Source organism: Phascolarctos cinereus, unplaced genomic scaffold (assembly GCF_003287225.1).
Source record: "Phascolarctos cinereus isolate Bilbo 61053 unplaced genomic scaffold, phaCin_HiC Scaffold_5;HRSCAF=322, whole genome shotgun sequence".
In the NCBI taxonomy this organism is placed as follows: Eukaryota; Metazoa; Chordata; class Mammalia; order Diprotodontia; family Phascolarctidae; genus Phascolarctos; species Phascolarctos cinereus.
The window spans coordinates 34,420,152-34,444,407 of NW_027555958.1; the positions used below are offsets into that span (position 1 = coordinate 34,420,152).

General features: G+C 44.5%; 1 protein-coding gene across 2 annotated transcripts; it reads left to right on the forward strand.

The window, feature by feature from the left end:
• Positions 1–2,707: 2,707 nt before the first annotated feature.
• Positions 2,708–23,059, forward strand: SPAG5 (sperm associated antigen 5). 2 transcript variants are annotated; one of them, XM_020963362.2, is made up of 24 exons: positions 2,708–2,917; positions 12,218–12,343; positions 13,195–14,270; positions 14,366–14,540; positions 15,786–15,860; positions 16,418–16,510; positions 16,594–16,728; positions 16,938–17,057; positions 17,195–17,287; positions 17,376–17,489; positions 17,954–18,047; positions 18,299–18,446; positions 18,524–18,617; positions 18,807–18,940; positions 19,125–19,257; positions 19,958–20,063; positions 20,228–20,320; positions 20,676–20,796; positions 20,963–21,074; positions 21,475–21,555; positions 21,682–21,837; positions 21,944–22,018; positions 22,147–22,227; positions 22,862–23,059. In XM_020963362.2, exons 1-24 carry the CDS (start codon positions 2,750–2,752, stop codon positions 22,931–22,933), a joined length of 3,675 nt encoding a protein of 1,224 aa, XP_020819021.1. In that variant the 5' UTR covers positions 2,708–2,749; the 3' UTR covers positions 22,934–23,059. The 2 variants fall into 2 exon arrangements, with proteins under 2 accessions (XP_020819021.1, XP_020819022.1); XM_020963363.2 differs by having other exon boundaries at positions 2,708–2,881.
• The last annotated feature ends 1,197 nt before the right edge of the window (positions 23,060–24,256 follow it).

Sequence of the window (24,256 nt, forward strand, 5' to 3'; positions counted from 1 at the left end):
TTTTAAAACTTTGAGTTCTAAATTCTCTCCCTTTCTCCCCCCCCCATTGAGAAGGCAAGCAATTCCATACAGGGTATATATGTGTAGTTATGCATAACATATCCATAATAGTCATGTTATGAAAGAAAACAGACAAAAAAACTAAAAAAAAGTTGCTTCAATTTGTGTTCAGCCACCATTAGAGTTCTTTCTCTGGGGATGGATAGCATTTTTCATCCTAAGTCCTTCAGAGCTGTAATGGATCGTTATATTGCTGAGAATAGTTAAGTCATTCACAGCTGATCATCTTACAATATTATTGCTACTTTGTACACAGTACATTTTATTTTCCATCAACCTATGCAAGGCTTTCCAGGTTTTTCTGAGAGTGTCCTGCCCATCATTTCTTAGAGTACAATAGTATTCCATCACAATCATATACTACAACTCATTCAGCCATTTTCCTCAACTGAAGAGCATCCCCTCAATTTCCAATTCTTTGTCCCCAGAAAAGAGCTGCTATAAATATTTTTGTACATTTAGGTCCCTTTCCTTTTTTTTTTTTGTCTCTTTTGGAATACAGACCTAGTTAGTGTTTTTGCTAGGTCAAAGGTAGGCATGGTTTTTATAGCTCTTTGGGCATAGTTCCAAATTGCTCTTCAGAATTAAACCTCCTTTTGTTAACTGTTCAATGACCTACCAAATCTGAACTAATGTAGTATTGGCCTGAGTGAGGCCCACCCCTAATACCACATTTCTCCAATTGGTGAGGAAAGCAAGTGTTTAATGCTGGAGATGGTTTCTGGGCTCCTTTTGATCTCTTCATTTTGGCAATTGCTTCTACATTGCTTAAACTTTTAAAAATGCTGATGATCATAATTGACATCTTGACTGTTACCCATTTCCCATTTTTTAGGGTTAACATTATTTATTTATTTTGAACGTTTATTTTTTTTAAAAAATTTAGAATTCCAAATTCTCTTCCTCTCTCCAGCCCCTCCCCCACCCATTGAGAAGGCAAGCAACATAATATCAATTACACATTTGAAATCATGCAAAACATTTCCATGTTAGCCATGTTGCCAAAAAAAAAAAAGCAAGAAAAATGAAGAAAGTGAAAAAAAAATTGTGCTTTGGTTTGTACTCAGGAGTCATTAGTTCTCTTTCTGGTGGTGGATAGCATTTTTCATCATGAGTTCTTCGAAATTGTCTTGGATCATTCTATAGATTGGAGTAACTAAGTCTTTCACAGTTGATTATAGTTACTATATTGCTTTTACAAGTTATTTAAATAATTGATTGGGTCATAGAACACATGCGGTGTCTTCTCATCTTTATCCTTCTAATGGGGTGTTGATTTTTTTTTTTGGCTAGGCAATGGGGTTAAGTGACTTGCCCAGGGTCACACAGCTAGTAAGTGTCAAGTGTCTGAGGCCTAATTTGAACTCAGGTCCTCCTTGAATCCAGGGCCGGTGCTCTATCCACTGCGCCACCTAGCTGCCCCTTGGGGGGGGGGTTGGTTTTGACCTTCCTTCTAGCTGATGGTCTGACAAATACACAGCTGGTTCTAAAAGGAACTCTAAAAGTGAGTAACTAATTGTCTCCTTCCTATTAAGATATTTTTAATTTTACTTTTTGTAACGTTTGGTACTAGGTCCAAATCTCTTCTTGAAATAAGGCTCCTTAGCAGTATGCAGACCTTTGGCCTCTCATTTCTGAACCACAAATTGTATTTCCCAGTTTTTTTTTTAAACCATCTTCCCTTGTGCCCACCTTCACACTGAAGTTATTTATCATCAGTTGATTTATCTGGGAAGCTTTTGTGAAATTCTTGCTGAAATTTCTCAACGACTTCATCCTCTCCAGCAAGTATTGGCTCATAAACTGTGGTTATCTTTACAACGGCTCTTTTGCATATTATGCTCATTGGGACACACAGTATATTCCTAATAAATGATTGTTGACTGATTGATTACTGCCTGACATAATGACCAAGTATCCCATGATATGACAAGTCATTTCACTTTTCGGCACACATCGAGGTGCCAACGTGTATAGACATAGACAGCTGGACTTGGGAGTCAGGAAGACCTGACTCCAAATCCTTCGAATCCTGCCTCGGCCACTTGGCAGTGTGACTTAGACCACTTCCCCTCTCTCGGTCTCAGTTTCTTCATCTATAAAATGGGGATAATAGCATCTACCTTTACAGGCTGTTGTGAGGAGCTAATGCGATTGCTTTGCAAACTTTAAAACAACACTATGTGAAAAGCTAGCTACTATAACTCTAATGGCTTCTCCAAAGTGACTTTTTGTTTAGCTGTAAACCTCTGTATGTAGTCGGGTTACTTTCACAAGAGCAAAAATGTCGATGTTGGCATAATTCGGTTCTTCCCAGAGCCTATCAAGCCTCGATAACTGCAGAAGCAAACATCTCACAGATCTTTGTAATGTTCATATTCATAGACGGATTTAGCGGCTTGTTAATCACCTCTGGGGACCGGGAAGCTGCTTCAGCCTCAGCACGCGCTGACCCTGCCCCTGGCCGCGCTGACTCCGCCCCTGGCAGCGCTGACTCCGCCCCAGACCTCCCCCTCCCACCCTCAGCAGGCTCCGCAGAGTCACTGACAGACGCCCCCTTGGGCCTGCCGGCAGAAGCGCACCGAGGCCACGAGCGCACGGCCCGGACGGGAGCGAGGCTGGGGGCGTGACCGTGTCTGTGACGTCACGGCGCCGTGGCCAATAACGGTGGAGCGCGCGGCTGGTTCGAATGGGTTCGGCGGATGGCGGAGAGGCGTCCGCTTTGGAGTCCTTCCCCGCTCTGCTTCTCGGCTGCTTGGTGGACTTGGAGGAGCCGAGGCGCTCGACTCCCCTCCCCAACCCCCGACGCGCCATGTGGCGGGTGAGGAGCCTCGGCTCGCCGGCTACGCCGCAGCGGGTGAGCCGGGCCGGGCCTGTCGGGGCTTCCGTTAGTTCTTCCCGAGGGAGAGGGGGAGGGGCACCTTTTCTTAGTGAAGGGACTTCGGTGTGTAGGATAGTAGACTAGAAGCCCCGTGAGGGCAGGGGCCGTTCATTCATTAAGTGCCTTGTGAAAAGTTAGTGACTCCACACCGCAAGTATGGTGCACTTACCATCCCATTTTACAGTCTAGGAAACTGAGGCAGGCAGGGGTGAGTTGCTTACGCGGCTTAGGATCTGAGACTGTACTTGAACTCTGGTTGGCCGGAGTTCGCCCTAGGCCTAGTGCTCCACTGGGCTGAATCGTTAGAATAAAGCCTGTTTTTTGATTTTTTTTTCCCCCCTCAAATCCCCAGTGCTTAGCATTGTGCCTGGCACGTAGTAGGAGCTTAATAAATGCGCACTTGACGACCTACCTCACAGGGTTGCTGTGAAAAAATGCTTTGTAAACCTTAAAGCCGCATATATAAACAGGAGCGTTGTTGAGCTGCCATCAATCCACATGCACTTTTTTAAACAGCAGGAAGGGCCTTGTGCTAAGGGCTGGGAATACAACAAAAGCGTGGTCCCTGCCCTGAACATGCAAACAATTATGTGCATACATGACCTGCACAGTATACGTGGGAAGTGATAAGAACTTGTATTTTTGTATTCCTATGAGGTTTACCAAGCAATTTTCGTTGTTATTGTTTCTGTCTTAATCTCTTCTTTGTGAGTTGAAGTTCAGATAAAAAGGGTGCTGGGACAAGCTGCTAGCCTTCTATTTTATGTGTAATGTGCTTCAGTCTGTTGGGGAAGATGGATAAAATGACTACTTTTTAAAATTATTTAAAAAAATTTTTTCCCCAGTTACATGTAAAAACAGTTTTCAACACTGGCCTTTAAAATTTTGAGTTCCAAGTTCCCTCCCTTCCTTTGATCTGTGTATCAAGTATCTAGCATGAAATTCTGGCCTCCCAGCTATCTGACCCTGACGTCTTTCTAGGTGCTAGATTTTTGCAACCTGATGTGTCATAATGCAGTTTCTATTGATTCTTTGAATAATTACCATCGATCAAATCCAGCTTCTATAAGGGTAACCTTTTCTGTAGTTTCTGCTGGCAGTGACCCGATCTAATGTCTATTGTAAACCTCTCCATTTCTGTAAATCTGTCTGACTTGGCCATTTCTTCAAAACTTCTTTGTTGACATATTGTTGGTTGAATTTATGTGAACATCACCAATAGACAGTCTTTCCTTTCCACTCTTGAATCTTAATTCCTTCAAAGAGTCTATCTGGAAGCAAACCATTTTTGATTTACATTAGATGAATCCAGTGGTGTGTATCTAATCCCAGTCTTTACTGTTGTTGTTTGTCCAGCATTTCTCGAAGAGGAACATGATATCAGGAAGGTGATAACCATGAATTGTATTTAAGTGAGGCAGGGCTGTGCAAAGTCACCAGCCTCACTCTGTCCTCTGGAGCCATCTGGGTCCAGTGGCCAGACCTAGTAGTCATCAGGATGACTGGTGATGGCTCTGGATGCAGTGGGAAACCTTGGCCTTTTTAAGCTAAGGTCTTTCCCAGGTCTCAGTTTGACTGAGGCAAGGCACATTCAGTGATTAAGACTAGATAAGAAGTGATGTCTTTTCCAGTAGCGTTTATGTAAAATTTTAACCTGTTTATCTTACTTTCTGTGAACTTCTGTCAGTCTTCTTTCTTTGGAAGGTAGGACCGGGCTTTCGTTTTTATAGGGTCTAAAACATTGCTGTCCATTTTAGTATTCCAGAAGCTTACCTTAAACTATTATTGTAGAGGAGTCAGTTGCTTTAAATGTATTCTTCCCATTGTGTTTTAACTTTTGGATTGGCAAGTGACAAAAGTCTCTTTACATAAACAGCCATAACTTTCTTTATTCTTTTGTCTTGCTTGCAGAATACCAGGGTATGTTCAAGTGTTGTCTTTATCCTTTGGTTCAATTTGACTCCCAGATTCTAGCTTAAAGCCTTCAGTCATTATTTTTCCTTAGTATATACTAAAAATTTAATACTTATCAAGGCCAAATGATATTTCTTTTTTTTATAATTAATTTATTTTTAGTTTTCAACATTCACTTCCCTAAGAGTTTGAGTTTTAAATTTTCTCCCTCTTCCTCTCCTCCTCCCTCCCCAAGTTGGCATGCAATCTGATATAGGCTCTACTTATATGTTCATATTGAACATATTTTCACATTAGTCATGATGTAAAGAAGAATTAGAACTAATGGGAGGAACCATGAGAAAGAAGAAACAAAACAAAACAACAAAAGGAAAGCAAACAGTGTGCTTTCATCTGCATTCAGATTCCATGGTTCTTTCTTTGGATGTGGATAGCATTTTCCATCATGAGTCTTTTGGAGTTGTCTTAGATCCTTGCATTGTTGAGAAGAGCTAAGTCTATCAAAGTCAGTTATGGTACAGTGTGGCTGTTACTGTATACAGTGTTCTCCTGGTTCTGCTCTTTTCACTCAGCATCACTTCATCAGTCTTTCCAGGTTTTTCTGAAGTCTGCCTGCTCATCATTTCTTCTAGCACAATAGTATTCCATCACATTCATATACCACAACTTGTTCAACCATTCCCCAATAGATGGACATCCCTTCAATGTCCAATTCTTTGCCACCACAAAAAGAGCTGCTATAAATATTTTTGCACATGTGGGTCTTTCCCATTTTTATCATCTCTTTGGGATATAGACCTAGAAGTGGCATTGCTGGGTCAAAGGGTATGCACAGTTTTATTGCCCTTTGGGCATAGTTACTAATTGCTTTCCAGAATGGTTGGATCAGTTCACAACTCCACTAGCAATGCATTAGTGTTCCAATTTTCCCACATCTTCTCCAGTATTTATCATTTTCCTGTTTTGTCATGTTAGCCAATCTGATAGGTGTGATGTGGTACCTCAGAGTTGTTTTGATTTGCATTTCTCTAACCAATAGTGATTGAGAGCATTTTTTCATATGACTACAGATACCTTTAATTTCTTCCTCTGAAAACTGCGTGTTCAATATTCTTTGACCATTTATCAATTTGAACAATTTATCAATTGGGGAATGACTTACATTCTTATAAATTCGACTCAGTTCTCTATATATTTTAGAAATGAGGCCTTTGTCAGAGACAGTGGCTATAAATATTGTTTCCTAGCTTTCTGCTTTCCTCCTCATCTTGGTTACATTGGCTTTGTTTGTGCAAAAACTTTTCAAATAAAAATCATCCATTTTGCATTTCATAATATTCTTTATCTCTTGTCTGGTCATAAATTCTTCCCTTCTCCATAGATCTGACAGGTAAACTATTCCTCGCTCTCCTAGTTTGCTTGTGGTATGAGACTTTATATCTAAATCATGTACCCATTTTGACTTTATCTTGGTATAGAGTGTATGATGTTGGTCTGTACCTAGTTTCTGCTGTACTATTTTTCAGTTTTCCCAGCAGTTTTTTTTAAAATAGTGAGTTCTTATCCCAGAAGCTGGATTCTTTGGGCTTACCAAGTAGTAGATTGCCACAGTCATTAACTCTTGTGTCTGGCATACCTAACCTCTTCCACTGATCCACCACTCTATTTCTTAGCCAGTACCGAGCAGTTTTGATGCTTGCTGCTTTATAATACAATTTAAGACTTGGTACAGCGAGGCCACCTTCCCTTGAATTTCTTTTCATTAATTCCCTTGATATTCTGGACCTTTTGTTCTTGCAGATGAATTTTGTTATTGTTTTTTCTAGCTCTATAAAATAATTTTTGATAGTTTGATTGGTATGGCATTAAATATGTAATTTAATTCAGGTAGATGAACAGTTTTCAAAAAATATATAAACTGTTAGCTGTATGAAAGAATATGTGAAATCTTCATAATAAGAAGAATACAGAGCAAAACAACTCTGAGGTTTTGCCTCATACCCAGCAAATTGGTGAAGTCAGCACTGGAGGTTGATAGAAAAGCACACTAATATAATGTCAGTGGGACTGCAAATTTGTCCAGTTATTCTAGACTTCAATCTGAAATTAGCTCCCTGTATGCCAAAATATTTCTAGCAGCATTTATTTAATTTTTTTCAATGAAAAAAGAATCTGCTTTCTCCTCATGTCCTCTCCCCTCCTCCATTAAGAAAAACAAAGCCCTTATTACAAATATACAGTCAAGCAAAACTATTCCCAAAAAATACACATCTTAGTTTGTATTCTGAGTCCATCATTTCTCTGCCAGGAGTTGGGCAGCATGTTTCATCCTGAGTCCTCTAGAATTGTTGGTCATTCCATTGATCAGAGCTCCTAAGTCTCTCAAAGCTGTTTCTCTTTACAATGTTGTTGTTATTGTGTAAATTGTTCTGATTCTGCTCACTTTGCTCTATATTATTTCATACAACTCTTCCAGGTTTCTTTGAAACCATCCCCTTCATCGTTTCTTATACACAGTAATATTCTAGTACATCAATATACCATTATTTGTTCAATCATTCCTCACTTGATGGGCAGTTTCCAGTTCTTTTCCACCCCAAAAGGAGCTGGCAGCCCCTTTTCTTTTAGAGATACTGTTTTTTGTAGTAGTAAAAGAGCTGGAAACAAAATAGATAACTGATCTGTTGGGGGATGGCTGAACAAGTTGGGGTACATGAGTGTTACTGTGCTGATGAATAGAACTGATGAATAGAGCTGCAAAGTGAAAGAAGTACATAGAGCCAGGAAAACAGGACACACATTGATGTCAAAACAGTCTAAACTGCTGACCAAGTTTGGCCCCAAGGAATAGGAATAAGAAGGCACCTTGTTCTGGGCAATGCTTTTCAAAGTGTTTTACTCTTTAGATGAGAAAGAAATGAGACTGTATAACCTATATCAAATTGCTTGCCTTCTCAGTGAGGGAGATGAGGAGGGAAGGAGAGAATTTGGAACTCAAAATTTTAAAAATGAATGTTAAAAATTGATTTTACATAAAATTGGGGGAAAATAAAATGCTAAATTTTAAAAAAAGAAATAAAGAGACACTCCAAGCCCATCTAACACTTAACAAAGGGAAATTTAACAGTAGGATTGAAAGGAAATTGGGCAAGGATATGATGTTGCTTCTGTTGGCTCCTAGATTCCCCCAGCTTTCCATTTGCCAGAGTAGGACTTTTGGAGTTTTTGTTAAGTGAAGATTTTTAGTGAATGTAGGTTGTACTTTTCCCTCTTTTGATTTAAGCAAGTACTTGATTTCTACTGTTATTTCATCCAATCTGGGCTTAGAAATGAAGTTCTTTCTTAACACTGCACTGCATTGGGCCGCACCGCCTAGTGTAGTCTGGCACAGAGCACAGTGTAGGCAAACGGCAGGTTCAGCCTCTTGCTCACCTTAAGATGGCTCTCGTTTTGATATCCTATCTGGTGCATAATGAAAGCAGTGATTCATCGTCAGTCATTTGGACACATGGTGGGCCTACATTAGTGATCAGTCCCAAAGCATTTCTAATAGAAGGGGTAATGGTATTTTTGTTTTGTTTTGTTTTTAAATTGAGGGGTGGCTGGTTTGGTGTTATCTTGCCTTTCTGTGGCAGTTCTGTGTAGGCCCAGCCTGTAACCTATGTCTTGATTCTTAGGAGTGATTACATCGCTAACCTAATCAGTAGTGTCCTCATAGCTAAATTCACCACTTTTAGGGTTCCTTCTGAAACTGTACAGCTACCATAATTGTCTCAGGGCACTCAGAGATCCCACTGTAAATCTCTCTGCCTGGTATTCCTCTACTTTCTGGTTATCTTCTCCCCTCTGATGACATGAACACTAGTTATCAGCTTTGAGGGGATTTATTGTTGTTGTTACCATCACCATTAAATGCATGTAGCCTAACCAAGAAAGATAGGGCAAAACTGAGGGGTAGTATAGAGCTTTCATTTCTTGTCAAGCAAAAAGCAAAATCCAGACTGCACCCATAGATAGCTGTGTGACTTTGGGCAAGTAATTTCATTCCTTTGGGAATATGTGTGTCTCTGTATGTATGTATTTATTGTTTCAGTTTAGGATTACCCTATTTAGTCTCCAAATAGGTCTATATTTGCTTTACTGATTACAATTCTTTTTTGTGTTATATCCTGTCAGTGATATGTTATAAGCTTTCTAACTTAAGGTAAAAATCATGTAGTATTTATATCCTAGTACATGATTAGGTATTGTGTCCTTTGATGCAGAACAGTAAGTACAGTTCTTAGGATTCTTGTTCAATTATTGCCAAAGATCTAGTCTTCTAAAAATTCATTTTGATCTTTAATTTTACTTCTTTTATTTTTACCAGATTTGTCTAAATCAGAAGAAGGCAGGTTGAAGTCACCAACTATTGTCTTAACTATATATATCTATCTTGTAATTCAGCTATTTTTCTGTTACTTAGTTGCTTCATTATTAGGTGTATGTGTACATATGATATTGATACTGTCTTCTTAGACACTTTTATTTCAGTTAACAAACATTCATTTTCTTTTACTTCCCCCATTAGAAAAAAAAGAAAAAGGGAAAAAAACCCTCTTATAACAAATATGCATAGTCAAGAAAAATCTCTAACGGGCCATATCACAAAATGTATATCTTATTCTACAGCTTGAGTCCATCACCTCTCTGTCAGGAGGTGAATAGCATGCATCATTCATCTTCTGGAATCGTGGTTGGTCATTGCACTGATCAGTTTTTTAAAAACGTTCATCTTTACAGTGTTGTTATTGTGTAAATGTTTTCCTGGTTCAGCTTACTCTGAATCAGTCTTCCTTGGTTTCTTTTAAACTATCCATTTGCAGTTTCAACTGGGCATAGACCAACATCTCATACCATATACCAAGATAAGTTCAAAATAGCTACATGATTTAGACATAAAGAGTGATATCATAAGCAAATTAGTGGAGCATGGAAGAAATTGCCTGTCATATCTGTGGTTAAGCCAAAAAAGAAATAGAGAGGTTCACAAGAGGTAAAATGGCTAATTTTGATAATATAAAATTTAAAAGTTTTTGCACAAAGAAAACCAGTGCAGCTAAAATTAGAAGAAAAGCAAGAAACTGGAGGGGGGAAATCTTTGCAGCAAATTTTTCTGATAAAGGTCTCATTTCTCAAGTATATAGGAAACTGAGCCAAATCTATAAGAATAAGAGCCATTCCCCGTTTGATAAATTGTCAAGGGATATGAACAGGTAGTTTTCTGAGAAAGAAATTAAAGCTATTAATAATCCATATGAAAAATATTCAAAATCATTAATAATTAGAGAAACACAAATTAAAGCAACTTTAAGGTACCATTTCATACCCATCAGATAGGCTAAGATTATAGAAAAGGAAAATTACAGCTGCCACAGGGGATGCAGGAAAATGTCATTGTTGGTTAAACTGTGAACTAAACAAACCATACTAGAAAATAATTTGGAACTATGCCCCAAAAGCTATTCCACTGTGCCCTTTGACCCTGTGACACTGCTACTAGATCTGTAACCCAAAGAAATCAAAGAAAAAGGAAAAGGACTCAAATGTACAAAAGTATTTATAGCAGGTGTTTTTGTGGTGGCAAAGAATTGGAAACTGAGGGAATGCCCATCAATTGAGGAATGGCCAAACAAATTATGGTTTATGAATGTGATGGAATACTATTGTGCTATAAGAAGGGATGAAGAGGATGGTTTCAGAAGAATCTGGGAAGTCTTGTGGAAACTGAAGCAAAGTGAAGTGAGCAGGACCAGGAGAACATTATACACAGAAACAGCAGTATGAAGATAATCCATTGTGACAGACTTAGTTACTCTCTGATCAATACAGTGATCCAGAACAATGCCAAAGGACTTGTGATGAAAAATGCTTTCTTTCTGTCTCCAGATGGAGAACTAATGAACTCAAGAGAGCAGACTGAAGCATATTTTTTTTCTGCCTTTTTCCTCTGTGTGTGTGTGTGTGGTTGTTTTTTGGCTAATGCAAAAATTTGTTTTGCATGACTTCTTATTTGAAATGAGTTTTGTATTTTCTCAATGAGTGGGGAAAGGGAAAGAATCTGGGATAAAAATAAATAAAATTGAATTAAAAAACCCATCTTTTTCATCATTTCTTACCATAAAACAATATTCCATTACATTTATATACCATAATATGTTTAGCCATTCCCCAAATGATGAACACCTCTTTAGTTGCTAGTTTTTTACCATTACAAAAAGAGTCTAAAAATATTTTTGTATATATGGGTCCTGTTCTTCTCCAATTTCTGAGGATATAGGCCTAGTATTGATATCACTGGAGCAAAGGTATGGAGTTGAGTTTCTTTTAAAACCTAATTCTAAGTTGCTTTCCAGAATAGCTGGACCAATTCATAGTTTTACGTTCATTAATATGCCTATTTTTCAGCACCCCTCCAACATTCGTTATTTTCCATTTTTGTCATCTTTGCCAAAAGGTCGAACCTTAGTTGTTTGTGTTTCTTTTATCATCAGGGATTCAGAACATTTTTTAAAATAAGGCTGTTGGTAATTTGGATGTCTTCCTTCGAAAACTGCCTTTTCATACCTTTTTGTTGTTTTCTTGATCTCTCTAGTGCCAGTAAGCATAGTTTCCTTGTTTGTCTCTTCTTGACCATATCTACTTTTATTGTCGTTTTGTCTGAGGTCATAATTATCCCCCACCTTTTTTTTTTGTATTTAGCTGAAGCATAATAAATTCTGCTCCAATTCCTCACTTTAATTCTATATGAATCTTTAAGTTTTAAGTATTTCTTATATGCAGTAGATTGTTAGGTTTTGCTTTCTAATCTGTTCTGCCACCCTGCATCCCATTCATGATTGTGATTGTTTTTCCTTCCACCAAATCCTGTTAGTATTTCTTTTAAGAAATCAGCTTTATGTATCCATAATTTGTGGTGGTAGGAATAATACAACCCTAGTATCCAGTGTTTGGGGTCTTACATTCATTCCCAGCAAACACCTTTTTAGAAAATTATCAACCTTGCCATCAGTTATGCTTTTATTCTAAGATTCTCTTATCCTGTAAATCTTTCTTCATTATGTATTAGATTTTTGGAGGTTTTGTTTGTAATCTATTTCTAGCCATTTTGATGGAGATGGGGAGAAAACTGGCGTTATATACATCCTTACACTTGGCCATCTTTCTGGAAAGCTCCGTTTCTACATCTATATAATCATGAGGTGGGATTGAATGGTCCCTAATATATCTTCTGACCCTAAAATTCTGAAAGGTGGGTTCCTTGAGAGTTCTGAGTCAGCCAGAAGGGCCCTGTACTTATTCCTTCTCACTAATATCTCTTAGGGAAAGTCTGAGAACCGTCCTCCACTCCAGGAACTCCTCTTGCAACCAAATGTTATTCCCAGCCCTGGGAAAGTCACCTTGGCATGCTGTACAACAAATTCCATATTGTGCCAGCCAGGGCCACAGGTAAGATTAAATTTTCTAGCGCTGGGCTGGACTTGTGAGTGGGGCCCTACGTCCAGCCTGAGATGCTAGGGGAGCCATGGGCTAGGACAAGGAGACCCAAATCAATAATGGTGGTAAAGTCTGGGAAGACTTAGCGTACAGCCTTCGAGACTTCAATCCCCCTGCTTAGCTGTTGGTTTCTACCACCTCCTCCCCCACTCGGCCTTCACTGAGCTGCTGCCGAATGGCAGTGGCTGATGAGAGAAGTCTTCCCTCCCTGCCTCCCTCTGCTCAGTTTAAAGTGGAGCCCCTGACTGGCAGTGACGCAGAGTGCGAGAGTTATTTATGGCCTTGGTAGAAGAGATAATTCTTTGCTAAAAGGGCTGCAGCAAGTACTGTCTGATTCACTGTCTAACACTTTGTAAGAGAGAAAAGAAGTAGGGAATACCCGGTGGGAACTGGAGTCCTGGGAGAGCATGATAGGATTTAACCACAGTCATATAATTAGCATCAGAATTGGAACTAGAATGTAGGTCTCCTATCTCCTGACCTAGGGGGCTTTCCACCTGTTTCTGCTGTCTCCTGATACTCAGACTGCACAGGTTAACACTTAGCTTTGTTCTTTGTACCATAGGCTGCATTTCAGTTGCTGAAGAGATCAGCCTTGTTCTCTACAATGAAACAAAGCTAGTCTGAGCTCTGCTTGGCATGGCACCCTCTTGCCAAAATGGTGTAGCACCCCTGTGTTGAGCAGAGAATTTGAGGAGCTGGCCCTGAGGGTGCCTGCTTTCTTTATGTGTAATGTTTGATGAGATGCCTGGGTTAGTAAAGTGACCTATGTTTGCCAACTCCTTGACTTCTTTCCTTGCTAGCAAGAGGACAACAACATCCCATCTCCGCTGGAATTGCCCAAGACCGTCTGGACAGATTTCCCTTCTGAACTGTCATGTGTTCCTTTGAAGGAGCTTGAGGCTTCCCAGGGTGACACAGAGGAGCAGTGTTTGGGTCTGGCTCCTCAAACCAGTTCTACTCCCAAAGCCTCTGAAGCATCAGTGGCCCCACTGAATGACGATGTAGTCAAAACATTGACCTTGATCCCCTCGCCTTCCCAAGACAGGCCTAGCCAGGGACTGCAGTCACACATTCCACTTGAGATGAACTTGAGTGCTAAGGCACAGGCAAATAACATCTTTCTCAGCCTCTCTCCAACTCTGACAGATACAGTGACCATGGGGGTAGTACCTGGTCTGAAAGGCAACCCTGTAGACGCTATCCCTGCCAGTCCAGAAAGAGCCATCTCCCAGAGTGCTCTGTCACATCTTTTTACAGAGAATCCCCCCAATTCCTGTTCTGAGCAGCAGTGCCCAGAGGAAAGCTCTGTAGGCACTGGGACAGAAGCTATCCCTGAGGCCTCCATGCCTCTGGCAGGTGACTCTCTGCTGCCTTCTTGTATCCAGCAGTTACCTACTTCATCTGTCTCAGGGGTCAGTCCCCCTGCCAGCCTTTCAGACCCAGACATAGGAAGTACATCGCTCACAACTACAGGAGGGACACTGAAACCTTCCCACTCACCAGAGGATGCCCAACTGGCAGAAGGGCTATCGCTCCCTGCTCAGATTCCAGCAGAAACTATACCCCAGGTGGCTTCCGTTGCTACAGTGGAAGGTTTTAGTAAAACTCATAGTCCCAGTACTGGATCGTGGATGTCCCCACTGGCATGGCTAGATAAAGGGCTGAACACCTCCGCTATGCTGGAGAGTCTACACCACAGCTTCCCCCTTCCTGCTCTGATGCTAGATAGAGGGACCAGCACTACCCCTGTTTCTTCCAGCTCTGTGGGTTCATGGCTCAAGACCCCAGCCTTGCTGGAAAAGAGTACCAACACATCTCAGGCAGGGCAGGCCAGTACAAAAGACAATGCCTCTGAGACAGATTCCCTACTATGGTGGTGAGTGATCTCTTGTACCTTTGCCTCTCTGACTCTGTCTTAGCACCTTTCCCTCCACCTCTCCCCATATCTCATACTTTCACCTTTTTATGCAGCCGACCCCCAGATATGAGTGCCTTGTCTAGATGTGACCTGGAAAATCATCTGCTTAGCTCCCTGATTGTTCTGGAGGCCCTCTCACGGCAACTTCGGGATTGGCAGAATGGTGGGGCTACCCTTCACCCTGACACCCAGGATAGCAGCACACAGACTGACATCTGTCTCAGTGAGGTAAGAGGGTCTGTTCCCAATCCTAGAAAACCCAGTGGACAGCATAAGGCAAAGGAGCAGACGTGGTGGATGTTGTCTTATCTATAGGAGGATTGTATAAGACTGATGTGTCCACGCTCCTCTTTGGCATGCCCTCACCCTCTCTTCACCTCCCTCCTAATGCCACCAGTAAATAACTAGGAGGTAGAACCACGTAGAATTAGGGGAGTGATAGTGGCTGGGAAGGGATTGGAGGTGGTGCACTTGGATGGACTGGTGCAGCTATGGCAGCATAGGCCTGGGGAGGAGAGGAACTGTCTGCGTTTAGCTCAGGGAAGGAAATTATTGGAAAATAGGAAGGCCTGAATAAGCTTCAACCTTAATGTCCTAACCTCCTGTGTGTCCCAGCTCCCCAGCATGTCGTGGCTACTCAGATGTTGAGTAGAGGTGACTACTGCTAGCTGTGAGAGATGGTGGTCTGTCTGTCTTTCCTTTAAACACCAAGCAAATCTGTTTGTGTTGAAAATGTACCTGGCTATAACTTTTGCTTCATCTGCCCAAGAAATTCTGGGAGCTGTAGGCTGATGCTATCCTTTCCATTCTCCTTTGTCCCCTCTTTTCCTCGTTCTGTATTCCTAAACATTCCTCAGTACCCTCTCTAGCCCAATCTGCCTGGTCCTTTGGGAGGCTCCTGAAGCAGAACAAGAGGGGAAATGACCTCCTTGCTCCATCCCACTAATCTCATCATCCGCCTGGCTGCCCCTGGTTCAGGACACACACATTCTGCCTGGAGCACATGGGACACTCCGTGACTCTCAGCACATCTGAGAGAGAGCTGCCTCGCTTTGGGAAGAAATGAAGGCCGGGGGACTCCAGGGGAACTAGGCAGCTTTTAGAGTGAACCCCAAGAGACCTGGGACAAAGCTACTTTAAATCTAAACTGCTGAAACATCATGACTCAGCATAATGACGCTGAGCCAGGGCCCTGTCACTTCAGCACCAGTGAACCCCCACCCCCACTGGTTTGCCCAGATCTTTAAAGGCGTTGTGCCGTTAAGACCACCCTCATTTCTCCAGGACCTGAAATTTCACCTTAATCCTATTTCTTCCATCCCTTTCGTTCCCCACTCCAGCCTTTTTTGGGAGGTTGGGGCACTAAGGCTCATTCATCAGTCTTACTACCCTTCTAGGGTGGGAAGGGCCCGGAAGATTGAGAGCACACAATATCTGGGCAGAAGGAACAGATAGATGAGAGTTTCTCTCTAGGTGGCAGATGAACCCCAGCATCTGCAGAACAGCCGGGAGACCCATCAGGACCTAGTACAGGCTACGAATGTCATGGTAGGTCCCTGGACTGGCCTTCCTGCTCTTGTGAGTCCTTTGTCATGCATTCTGGGGCTCTCTGTTTTCAGTACTTTGGGAAAGTGAAGAAGGAAGGGGCCCAGGTGGCACTGGGCCTACAGTCAGGAAGACTTGAATGTAAATCTGGCCTCAAGACACTTACTAGCTGTATGACTCTGAGAAAGTCACTTTAACCTCTCGAGCTGCCTTCTTCAGTTTCCTCAACTGTAAAATGGGAATCACAACAGCACCTGCTTCACAGAGTTGTGAGGATCAAATGAGGTTGTATTTATAAAGTGCTTGGCAGAGTTTCTGGCACACAGTAGGTGTTATGTAAATGCTTATTCCCTTTCCCTAGGTAACTAGCATGTCAGTCTCTGACAACCCACATTGGTTAGCCATAGTGACCTCTTCCCCTTATTTTAGGGCATTCCATCTAGGGTAAACAGCACACTTCCCTAGTAACCTTACTTCTTGCCTGCTGCAACTTTTAGGGCAGGATGTGGGGGTTTAGAGATGGCCTGGCTGACTCAAGTGATTCCATCTGTCCCTTGCAGCAGTCCTGGGCTGTAGAGTCCCGGGACCTCTTGTGCTTGCTAACCCAGGGCCTGCTGAACCTACAGGAAGACAGGACAGCAGCACAGCAGGAGGTGAGTGCTTTGAGAACAGTGGTGGAGGTTGTTGGAAGCCAAGGGAAGAGAACGCAGAAAGAGCCTGGGTTCTCATCTCACAGCACCAGCGAGCAGAAGCCTTAGTTTCCCGCTGCTGGGAAGTGCTGACGAGGGCCAGGACAAAGCTCCAGAGCCTCCTGGAAGAGAGGGATGAAGCCAAGGGCCGAGAAGAAGCAGCCGTCAGAGGAAAAAATGCAGTAAGGGCCAGGGTTCCCTCCTGGGTGGCAGCTCTGCTGAGGTCAGCTCCACGTGCCTGCTGCTTCCCAGAGCTTCTGACAGCAGACTGCTGGGGGCTAGGGGGAGAGGGGCAGATGTGGAGCTCTGCCACCAACAGGGATATTGGGCAGCTCTTTGGGGGGAGATGGGAATGGGTTTTTCTGTGCTATCTGTTTCCATCTCTGGCCAGGCAGAGACAATATTGGAGGCCTTCTGTGCACATTTCAGTCAGCGTATCAGCGAGCTCCAGCAGGATTTGGAATCACAGAGGGAGCTCTGTGGTCTCCTGAGGGAGACCCAAGCCCAGCAGGTAATCTAGGGGGGAGGCAGATAGAGGTCAGGAGGTGCCTCATCAGTACACAGTGAGAAACAGAACGGTTATCCCATTTTTTCCTACATGCCGTACCCTGTTGCATTCTTAAGGGATTGGTTGTTTTCCACCTGCAGGCTTCCCTTCACTTGGAGCAGAAGGAGATGGCACAGCAGGCAACCCAGCTTGCTTCCACCTTACAAGAGGACTGGGTTACAGTGCAGCTAGATGTGAGTGTGTCTTCATTATGGTCCTGGTCCTTCTCCTTCTCCATTCCTGTACCTTCCCCTCTGACTGGCTCTTTCTGTCTCCTGGCAGTATGCAATGTGGGCAGCCATGCTGAATCAGGCCCAGAAGTTAATGGAGCCTTTGATAACCAAGAGTCAGAAGGCTTTGCATGAGCGAGATGTAGCCAGGGAGCAGGAGGAACAGGTATAAGGCAGAGGGGGATGCTTAGGCTTGGTTGCTGTGGGATCTGTCACTCCCTCTGGCAGTGATCTTCCCAATCTGCTTTTTCATCCATGTTTCACTGTAGGACTTTCTTCCTTCTGTATTATGAATTGAGAATAGCCATCTAACCTGTAGGTTAGACTTTGGCATTCTGTTGTTTTATATATGAAGTCACCTGCCGAGCCTGGCCAGTATAGAGGGTCATATGGAAGATTGTGCCACAGATCTGGCCGTGTGGGTCTGAGCCCTTACACTGTGCCAGTGTTTCTGCTCTTCCCCTTCCTTTGCTATTGCCCTGGGGTTTAGCCACAAACTTGTTTCTTGCCCTGTTTCTGTCAGGAGCAAGATGGCTTACTGTTTTGTACTGCTTTTCCCAGGGTAGGAAAACTAGACTAAGCCTTAAGATCCTTGGCCCAGGATGGAATTAAATGCTCCTTTCCTCGCAGGTTTCCCTGCAGCTGGACCAAGTCTCTGCTCAGTTAAAGGACTCCCAGGCCCAAATTGAGCAGCTGGAATTGGAAAACAGACGGCTGGCAGCAGGTATAGATACCCCTCCTGAAGGCTGGCCAAGGCTTTGTACCAAGAGCCACAGATCTGCAGTGGGAAGGGAGGAGAGGGATTCTTCCCTAGTCTGTTATGAGGACCTGTTCTAAAGGGTGACTTTTTAAGTGCTCTTTTCCCTGAGCCACTCACTTACTCTGCTGCTTCCCAGAGACCAGCAGCTGCTCTGTTTTGGGAAGAGTTGAGAGCAGCATTTTACGGGGATGTTACGGGGGCAAACTCTGGTTTAGATCTGCAGCTGCAGCTGCAGAGCCTGGCTAGCACTGAGAGTCATCTGGAGAAGCTCCAGGACCGGTATGACCGTTGTGCCCAGGATCTGGCCTCTCGGGATGAAGCCCTTGCTGAGCTCACTTTGAATAGGGAAGAACAGGTTGCCTGGTGAGTCCCTGCAGGAGCTGGGAAGCCCAGGGGTTTGTCATTCATACAGCGGAAGGCTGAAGGGAGGCCTTTGATAGGTGGCAGGAGGCAGCAGCAACCTTGAAGTCGGCTCAGCAAAAGCAGCGGGCAGCCCTCACAGAGGAAGTTGGAGAACTGAGGGAGACTGTAGAGGTGAGTGCTGTGGTTGGTGGTAGGGAAAGCCTGAGAGCCCCAACTACTGATTCTTCCCCAAATGTCCTTGTTCTGGGGTCTGTAGATTACATGGGACTGAAAGAGGCTGCATCCCCCCAAGACTTTGAAACTCAGTATCTTGCTTCTCCACCCATCCCCGTCCCTTCCCTCATTGTTCTGTCTTCCCAGTTTCTGGACCAAGAGAACCAAGTAGCCCACGCGGAGCTGACTAGGTTGGAATCTCAGCTGAAAACCGCCCAGTCGGTACTGCAGGCGCGCACTGCGCAGTGCAAGGAGCTCCAGGACTCTGTGGACAGCCTTGAGTAATATCTCCCTTCGCTTTGCCAGATGCAGGCTCTAGAATTTGAGTATTCCAGGGAGGCTGTGTCACATGACCCAGGGGCACTTATTCCCTGTGTTGGGCTGCCTTCCTCATGGGGAGCAGTCGTGGGAGGTGACTCATCCTGACACTTGGCTACCTTCCCCCATCCTCGTATCCTCATCCAGGGCCAGACTGGCTGACGCGACAGCAGAGACCCAGGAGCTGAAGAAGATGCCCCAAAGTTCAGCAAAGCTGTCCATGCTTAGTCAGAACCTGCATAACCTGGTTCTGTCACTGCAGACAACATTAAACAAGGAGGTGGGACACTTGTGCCCTGTCTCCTCACCTCCAGTCCAGACTGCTTTTCATTGCCACGCTGATCTTTCTAATGCTAATTAGAGCACCTACTCAGAAACCTTTAGTGACTGTATGATGTTTACTAAGACTTCTTCGCTTGGACCTTCTTTAAGGCCTTCTCCAGCCTGACTCCATGTAACTTACCTTTCTTCCCCAAGATGAATCTTCTACTTCAGCTAGACAGGCCTCTCTAGCACTACTTCCTGAATGTGTCATTTGCCTTCTGGCCTCCTTGCCTTTGCTTTATGACCGTCCCCCTTCCTAGAAGTCCTTGTCCTTTCTTCCCCTCAACCTAAATAAATAATACCCAACTCAAGCCCCGCCTCCTCTGTAAAGATGTCTTTGACCATTCTGGTCCCAGTGGTCTCTTCTCTGTTCCTATAGTCTTCACCCTTATGTTTGGCATTTGGTCACATAGTGCCTTTCTTTGAGTTTTGTCTGGCCTCCTTAGCTAGTTCATAAGCTCCTTTGTTAAGAGTCCTGTCTTACACTTCTTTATATCCTGAACCATACCTGGCAGAATGTACAGGGTAATAAATGCCTAATTGATTGTTTCCCTGGTGCCAGATCCCAGGTGAATGAGCACCTCAAGGGTATGGGGAAAACCTTCAGGCCCCGAGAGAGTCGACTGCCTATTCTTTCCTTCTGGTTTTGTCCACAGGCCGAGCCGGGAAGCCCTTCTCTGAGTACAGCACAGACCCCTGCCCAGCACCTCCAACCCAATGACGACAGCTTCCTGGGCAGTGTTTTAAGAGCTATGGAAGGAGGTGAGGAAGCCCAAGTGAATTGGGTCTGCCATGGGGAGCTGGCAGCCCCTCTAGATCATGAACCTGACTGAAACAGGCTAGCCCTAAGTTGGTCACTTTGCATCATTAGAGTAGGGTCATGACAGAGGCACTAGTTCGCTGGCCTCCAATTGATTCTTTTTCAGAGTTAGAACCCGACCTCAGCCCTTTGCTCAGAAGTGACAGAAGTTCTTTCACTCAAGTGGAATCCCAGATCTCTCTTTGGCATGCAGATCAGGGTGAGCTCCAGAGATTTTTATTTATCCACAGAAGAGCTGAGGGGCTTGGAGGTCCCTGGGCTCGTCTCACTTGTATCATTGTTTGCCTGGCACATCGTGGGCATGTCATCATTACTTGTGAAGTGATGACGTGAGATGTGTGCTCTTTCTGTGGACACTTCCCTGTTGCCTGCACTTTGCTTCTTTGGGGTCTGCTCAGGTGGTACCCTTCTTCACTCTTCTTCCCTTGATAATGTATTCGGTCCTTTCTGATTGGAGCATCCTTCTCACTTGTGACTGTGTGAAAAGGGAAGGAAGTGGGCTGCGTCCTCTCACTTCAGCCTGCTGACCTTCCCTCTGGGGCCCATTCTCCCAGGGGTCTCCCACACTGAGAAGAGTCTGGAAGAGCTGGCGTGCCTGCTGAACGAGGCTCAGACCCTGTGCTCCAGGCTTCAGGACTCAAAAGAAGAAGCTGTTGGGGCCCTGCAGCGAGAAATGTGAGAAGGGTGGGGCACTGGGGGGAGCTGGGCTGGGACAGCGTGAGGGGCGAAGGGAGAGGAGGTGCAGGGCAGTCCTTGGACACGTTTCTGTTCTGTGCTCACACCAGTCCTGCTCTCTCCCCCGCGCCCCCATAAAGGAATAAAGCAGAACTCTTTTCCACAGATGCCGTTTACAAGTCAGACTGCAGGCCCAGGAGGAACAGTACCAGGAGGCCCTGAAGATTCAAGAGGCAGAGGTGGAGAAGTTCAGCCAAGCCCTGTGTGTGCGCTACAAAGTGAGGGAGAGGCCTAGAACTGGGGCGGCACAGAACTGGGACAGCAGATGGGCCCAGTGGGACCCATGGCTCCTCTAGGATTCTGGCTGAGTGGGGATTTTCCAGCTACTGCCCTACTTCTGCCCTACCAAGGGTTAGAGGGATGAGGCTTAGCAGCTTTGACCTCTTCTTTTCCATGCAGACCCAGGAAAAAGGGGTCTTAACATGGGAAAGGTCATATTAGCTGTATGGGTACTGAGGGTTCTGGCACCACTTGGGAAGAAGGTAGAGACTGTAGCTGAACTGTGCCATTGAGCGTCACCATGGGATTAGCACTGCCTCGGTTTCTTACAGGTATGACATGAGGCCAGCTCTCCCATGGCCTGACCCAAACTTTCCCTGCCCTCTCTTTTTCCCACAGAATGAGAAGGAACTCCAGGAAGTGATCCAACAGCAGGACAAGAAGATCCTGGAGCAGATAGATAAGCTTGGAGAATTCACAGTACGTTGGCTGTGATCCCCGGCCCCCTGCCCTCCTTGGCAGCACCGAGATTCACTGCTGTCCTGGCCAAGAGGAGCCTGTGTGCCTGAGGCCAGTGCTATTGCTGACCGTTCCTCTCATCCCTAGAGCCTTCGAGAAGAGGTTACCCAGCTCACCCGATTGTTACAGCGATCAGAGACGGAGGCCAAGGTGCTCCAGGAGGCGTTGGCATGCCAGCAGAATCCGAATTCTCAGCCCATGGACACTGCTTGGATTCAGGAGAAAGTGTGGCTGTGCCAGGAGGTAGTGCATGGGCCCTGCTGGGGAAGTGGGCTTCCATTCAGAGGCTTCCAGAGCGTTGGGAATGAAGGCGCAGCCCAGTGTGATTGCAAAAACAATTGTTCCGTAGGTTGATAAACTGAGGCTATTACTCCTTGATATGGAAAAAGAGAAGGCAGCCCTCTTGGCCAAGTCTCAGAGCCACGTAAGTTGTGTGGCTGAGTCTCTCTCCCACTTGGTGCTTGACAAGTGTCCCATTTGTCCCACTCTGTGTTAGTCTGTCCAGTCTCCTTCCCCTAGCATGAGGGTTAACGCTCTCTATTGCCCCGGCAGAGGAACATTTTAGAAGAGAATCTGCGGTGTTCAGAGAAAGAGCTGGAGAAGCTGGATGACATCTTAGAACAGGTCCATGAGGTAAACAGGGGTGGGGGATGGGGTGGGAATGAAATGAAAAAATAGTAAGCACGTGCCTGGCCCCGTGCTAAAGGAATGGAATACAGCTAGGAAAGGGAGGCCATTTCTGCTCCCAGAGAGGTCCTGTTTTAATTGGGAGAAACAACACACCTAGAGGAATGTCCAGCCACAGGACAGTTGGAAAGATCCAATGAAAAGCACAGTGGGGCTCCATCAGGAGGAGGTACAATGATCACAGAGGTGAAAATGATGGTCAGTGCAGACCCTTTCTCTAGAGAGGAGCAGAGCTTCCATTAGATGTAATAAATTTCAGTGACTTAGAGATTTGCTCCATAGCGGTGGTTCTTAATCTGAGGTCCCTGGACCCCCCACCCCCCGCCAAGGAATCTGTGGATAAATTTCAAGGGGTCTGTGTACTTGATGGGGGGGGGTTGCATCTTTATTTGTAACCCTGTGTACTTTATGCATTTAAAAACCTTATTCTGAGAAAGGCTTCACCAAACTGCCAAAGGGCTCCATGACCCAAAAAGGGTCCTTTTTTTTCCATTGATGTTGGGGAGAGAGGGGGAAGGGCTTTTGGGCCAATAGTGACCAGCTAAGCTGCCTGTCCTTCTTCGCCTTGTCTTCTCTTCAGGCTTTGTCGAACATTCCTGAGGTTGTGAGTGGCTGCCAGGAGCTGCAGAAAGTGGTGCAATTACTGAGATAAACGATGGGACCTGTTTGGGGGGGGGATGGAGGCTGGATAGGGAAGAAGAAAAGATGATGTGAAGAAGACAGTAGTCTGTATCTACTTAAGTGTATTTAACGTTTGAATAAATTTATTTAGGATAAATTTTCCTTGTGGAGTGGTGACTCTGAGTTTTCAAAGGTCATACCCGTGGTCTGCAAACTCTAGCAAGTCCTACTAATCAAGAACGATTTCCAGGTTTAACTTTAAATGGACCATATATCTGTCATGCAAGCATAGAAACAAAGCACCAGAAGATGAGTTGTTTTGGATTCAGCAAAGATAGTCCTGGTGGGGAGAGTTGTGATCAGTAGTAGAGGGGGTGCCGATGAAATCATAGATGCTTGAAACAGACAGCAAAGAATAAAGTTGTTTTATTAAATTTTTTCCATAAATTGTCTTCAGTGCCTCTTGGATAAAATTCTAAATCCTCAGTCTGGCATTTAAAGCCCTCCACCATCTGGCTTCCAAATTCCTTTGTACTAGAGGGTGGAAGAATCAGAACTAGTGAAAGACAGAAGAATAGCTCAGGAAGAGGGACAGCAGAGTGCAGTGTCTTGGAAGCCAATGAGAAGTGTTTCAAGAAGGATGGGATGGGGCTGTCAACAGCATTACATAGATCAAGAAGAGATCTGAGGAAAAAATGGATTTAGTTATTAGGAAGTCATCTGTGGACTTTGAGAGTTAGAATGGTAGGAGCAGATTACAGGCAGTTAAAGAATGCTGGAAAACACTACAAAGAGGAATTTTGAAAGAGGTGGCCTTTGAGCTGGAGTTCCAAGAGGCCTAGATGGGGAGATAGCTTATGTTTCCCTCTGCTGTGCTAGTCTGCAAACCTGGCACTGCTAAGCTCTAGGGATTCTAATATGAAAAGAAGGCATTCCCTGCCCTCAAGGAATTTACTATCTAATGGTGTGTGTGTGTGGGGGGGGAGAACATCAAACACTGAAGGAAACAGAAGGGGGAGAGGGAAGTGGAGAGAAAGTACCCAGCCCAGGGGATTCATCCCAGAGAAGGGCTGCCTCCTGAGCAATGAGATGTCTGAGCTGAGCTCTTCTTATGAAGTGGAGGTCTGGAGTTCTTGGCTCCACCCTTCAATGTGAGAGGCTTTAGTAGTGATGACAGGAGTCTCAAGGCTGATGGGCTCTTAAGAGTGAGATTATCCCCGGAATGAGCTTCTCCCAGAGTACTGCCCGGTGAGGAATGAGGAGTGTTCAGTGCAAAGACCCCAGAGTGGTAGATGGACTTGTCTGTGGAAGAATGGCAGAAAACAGTTTGCCTGGAGTGGAGTGACTAGGGAGC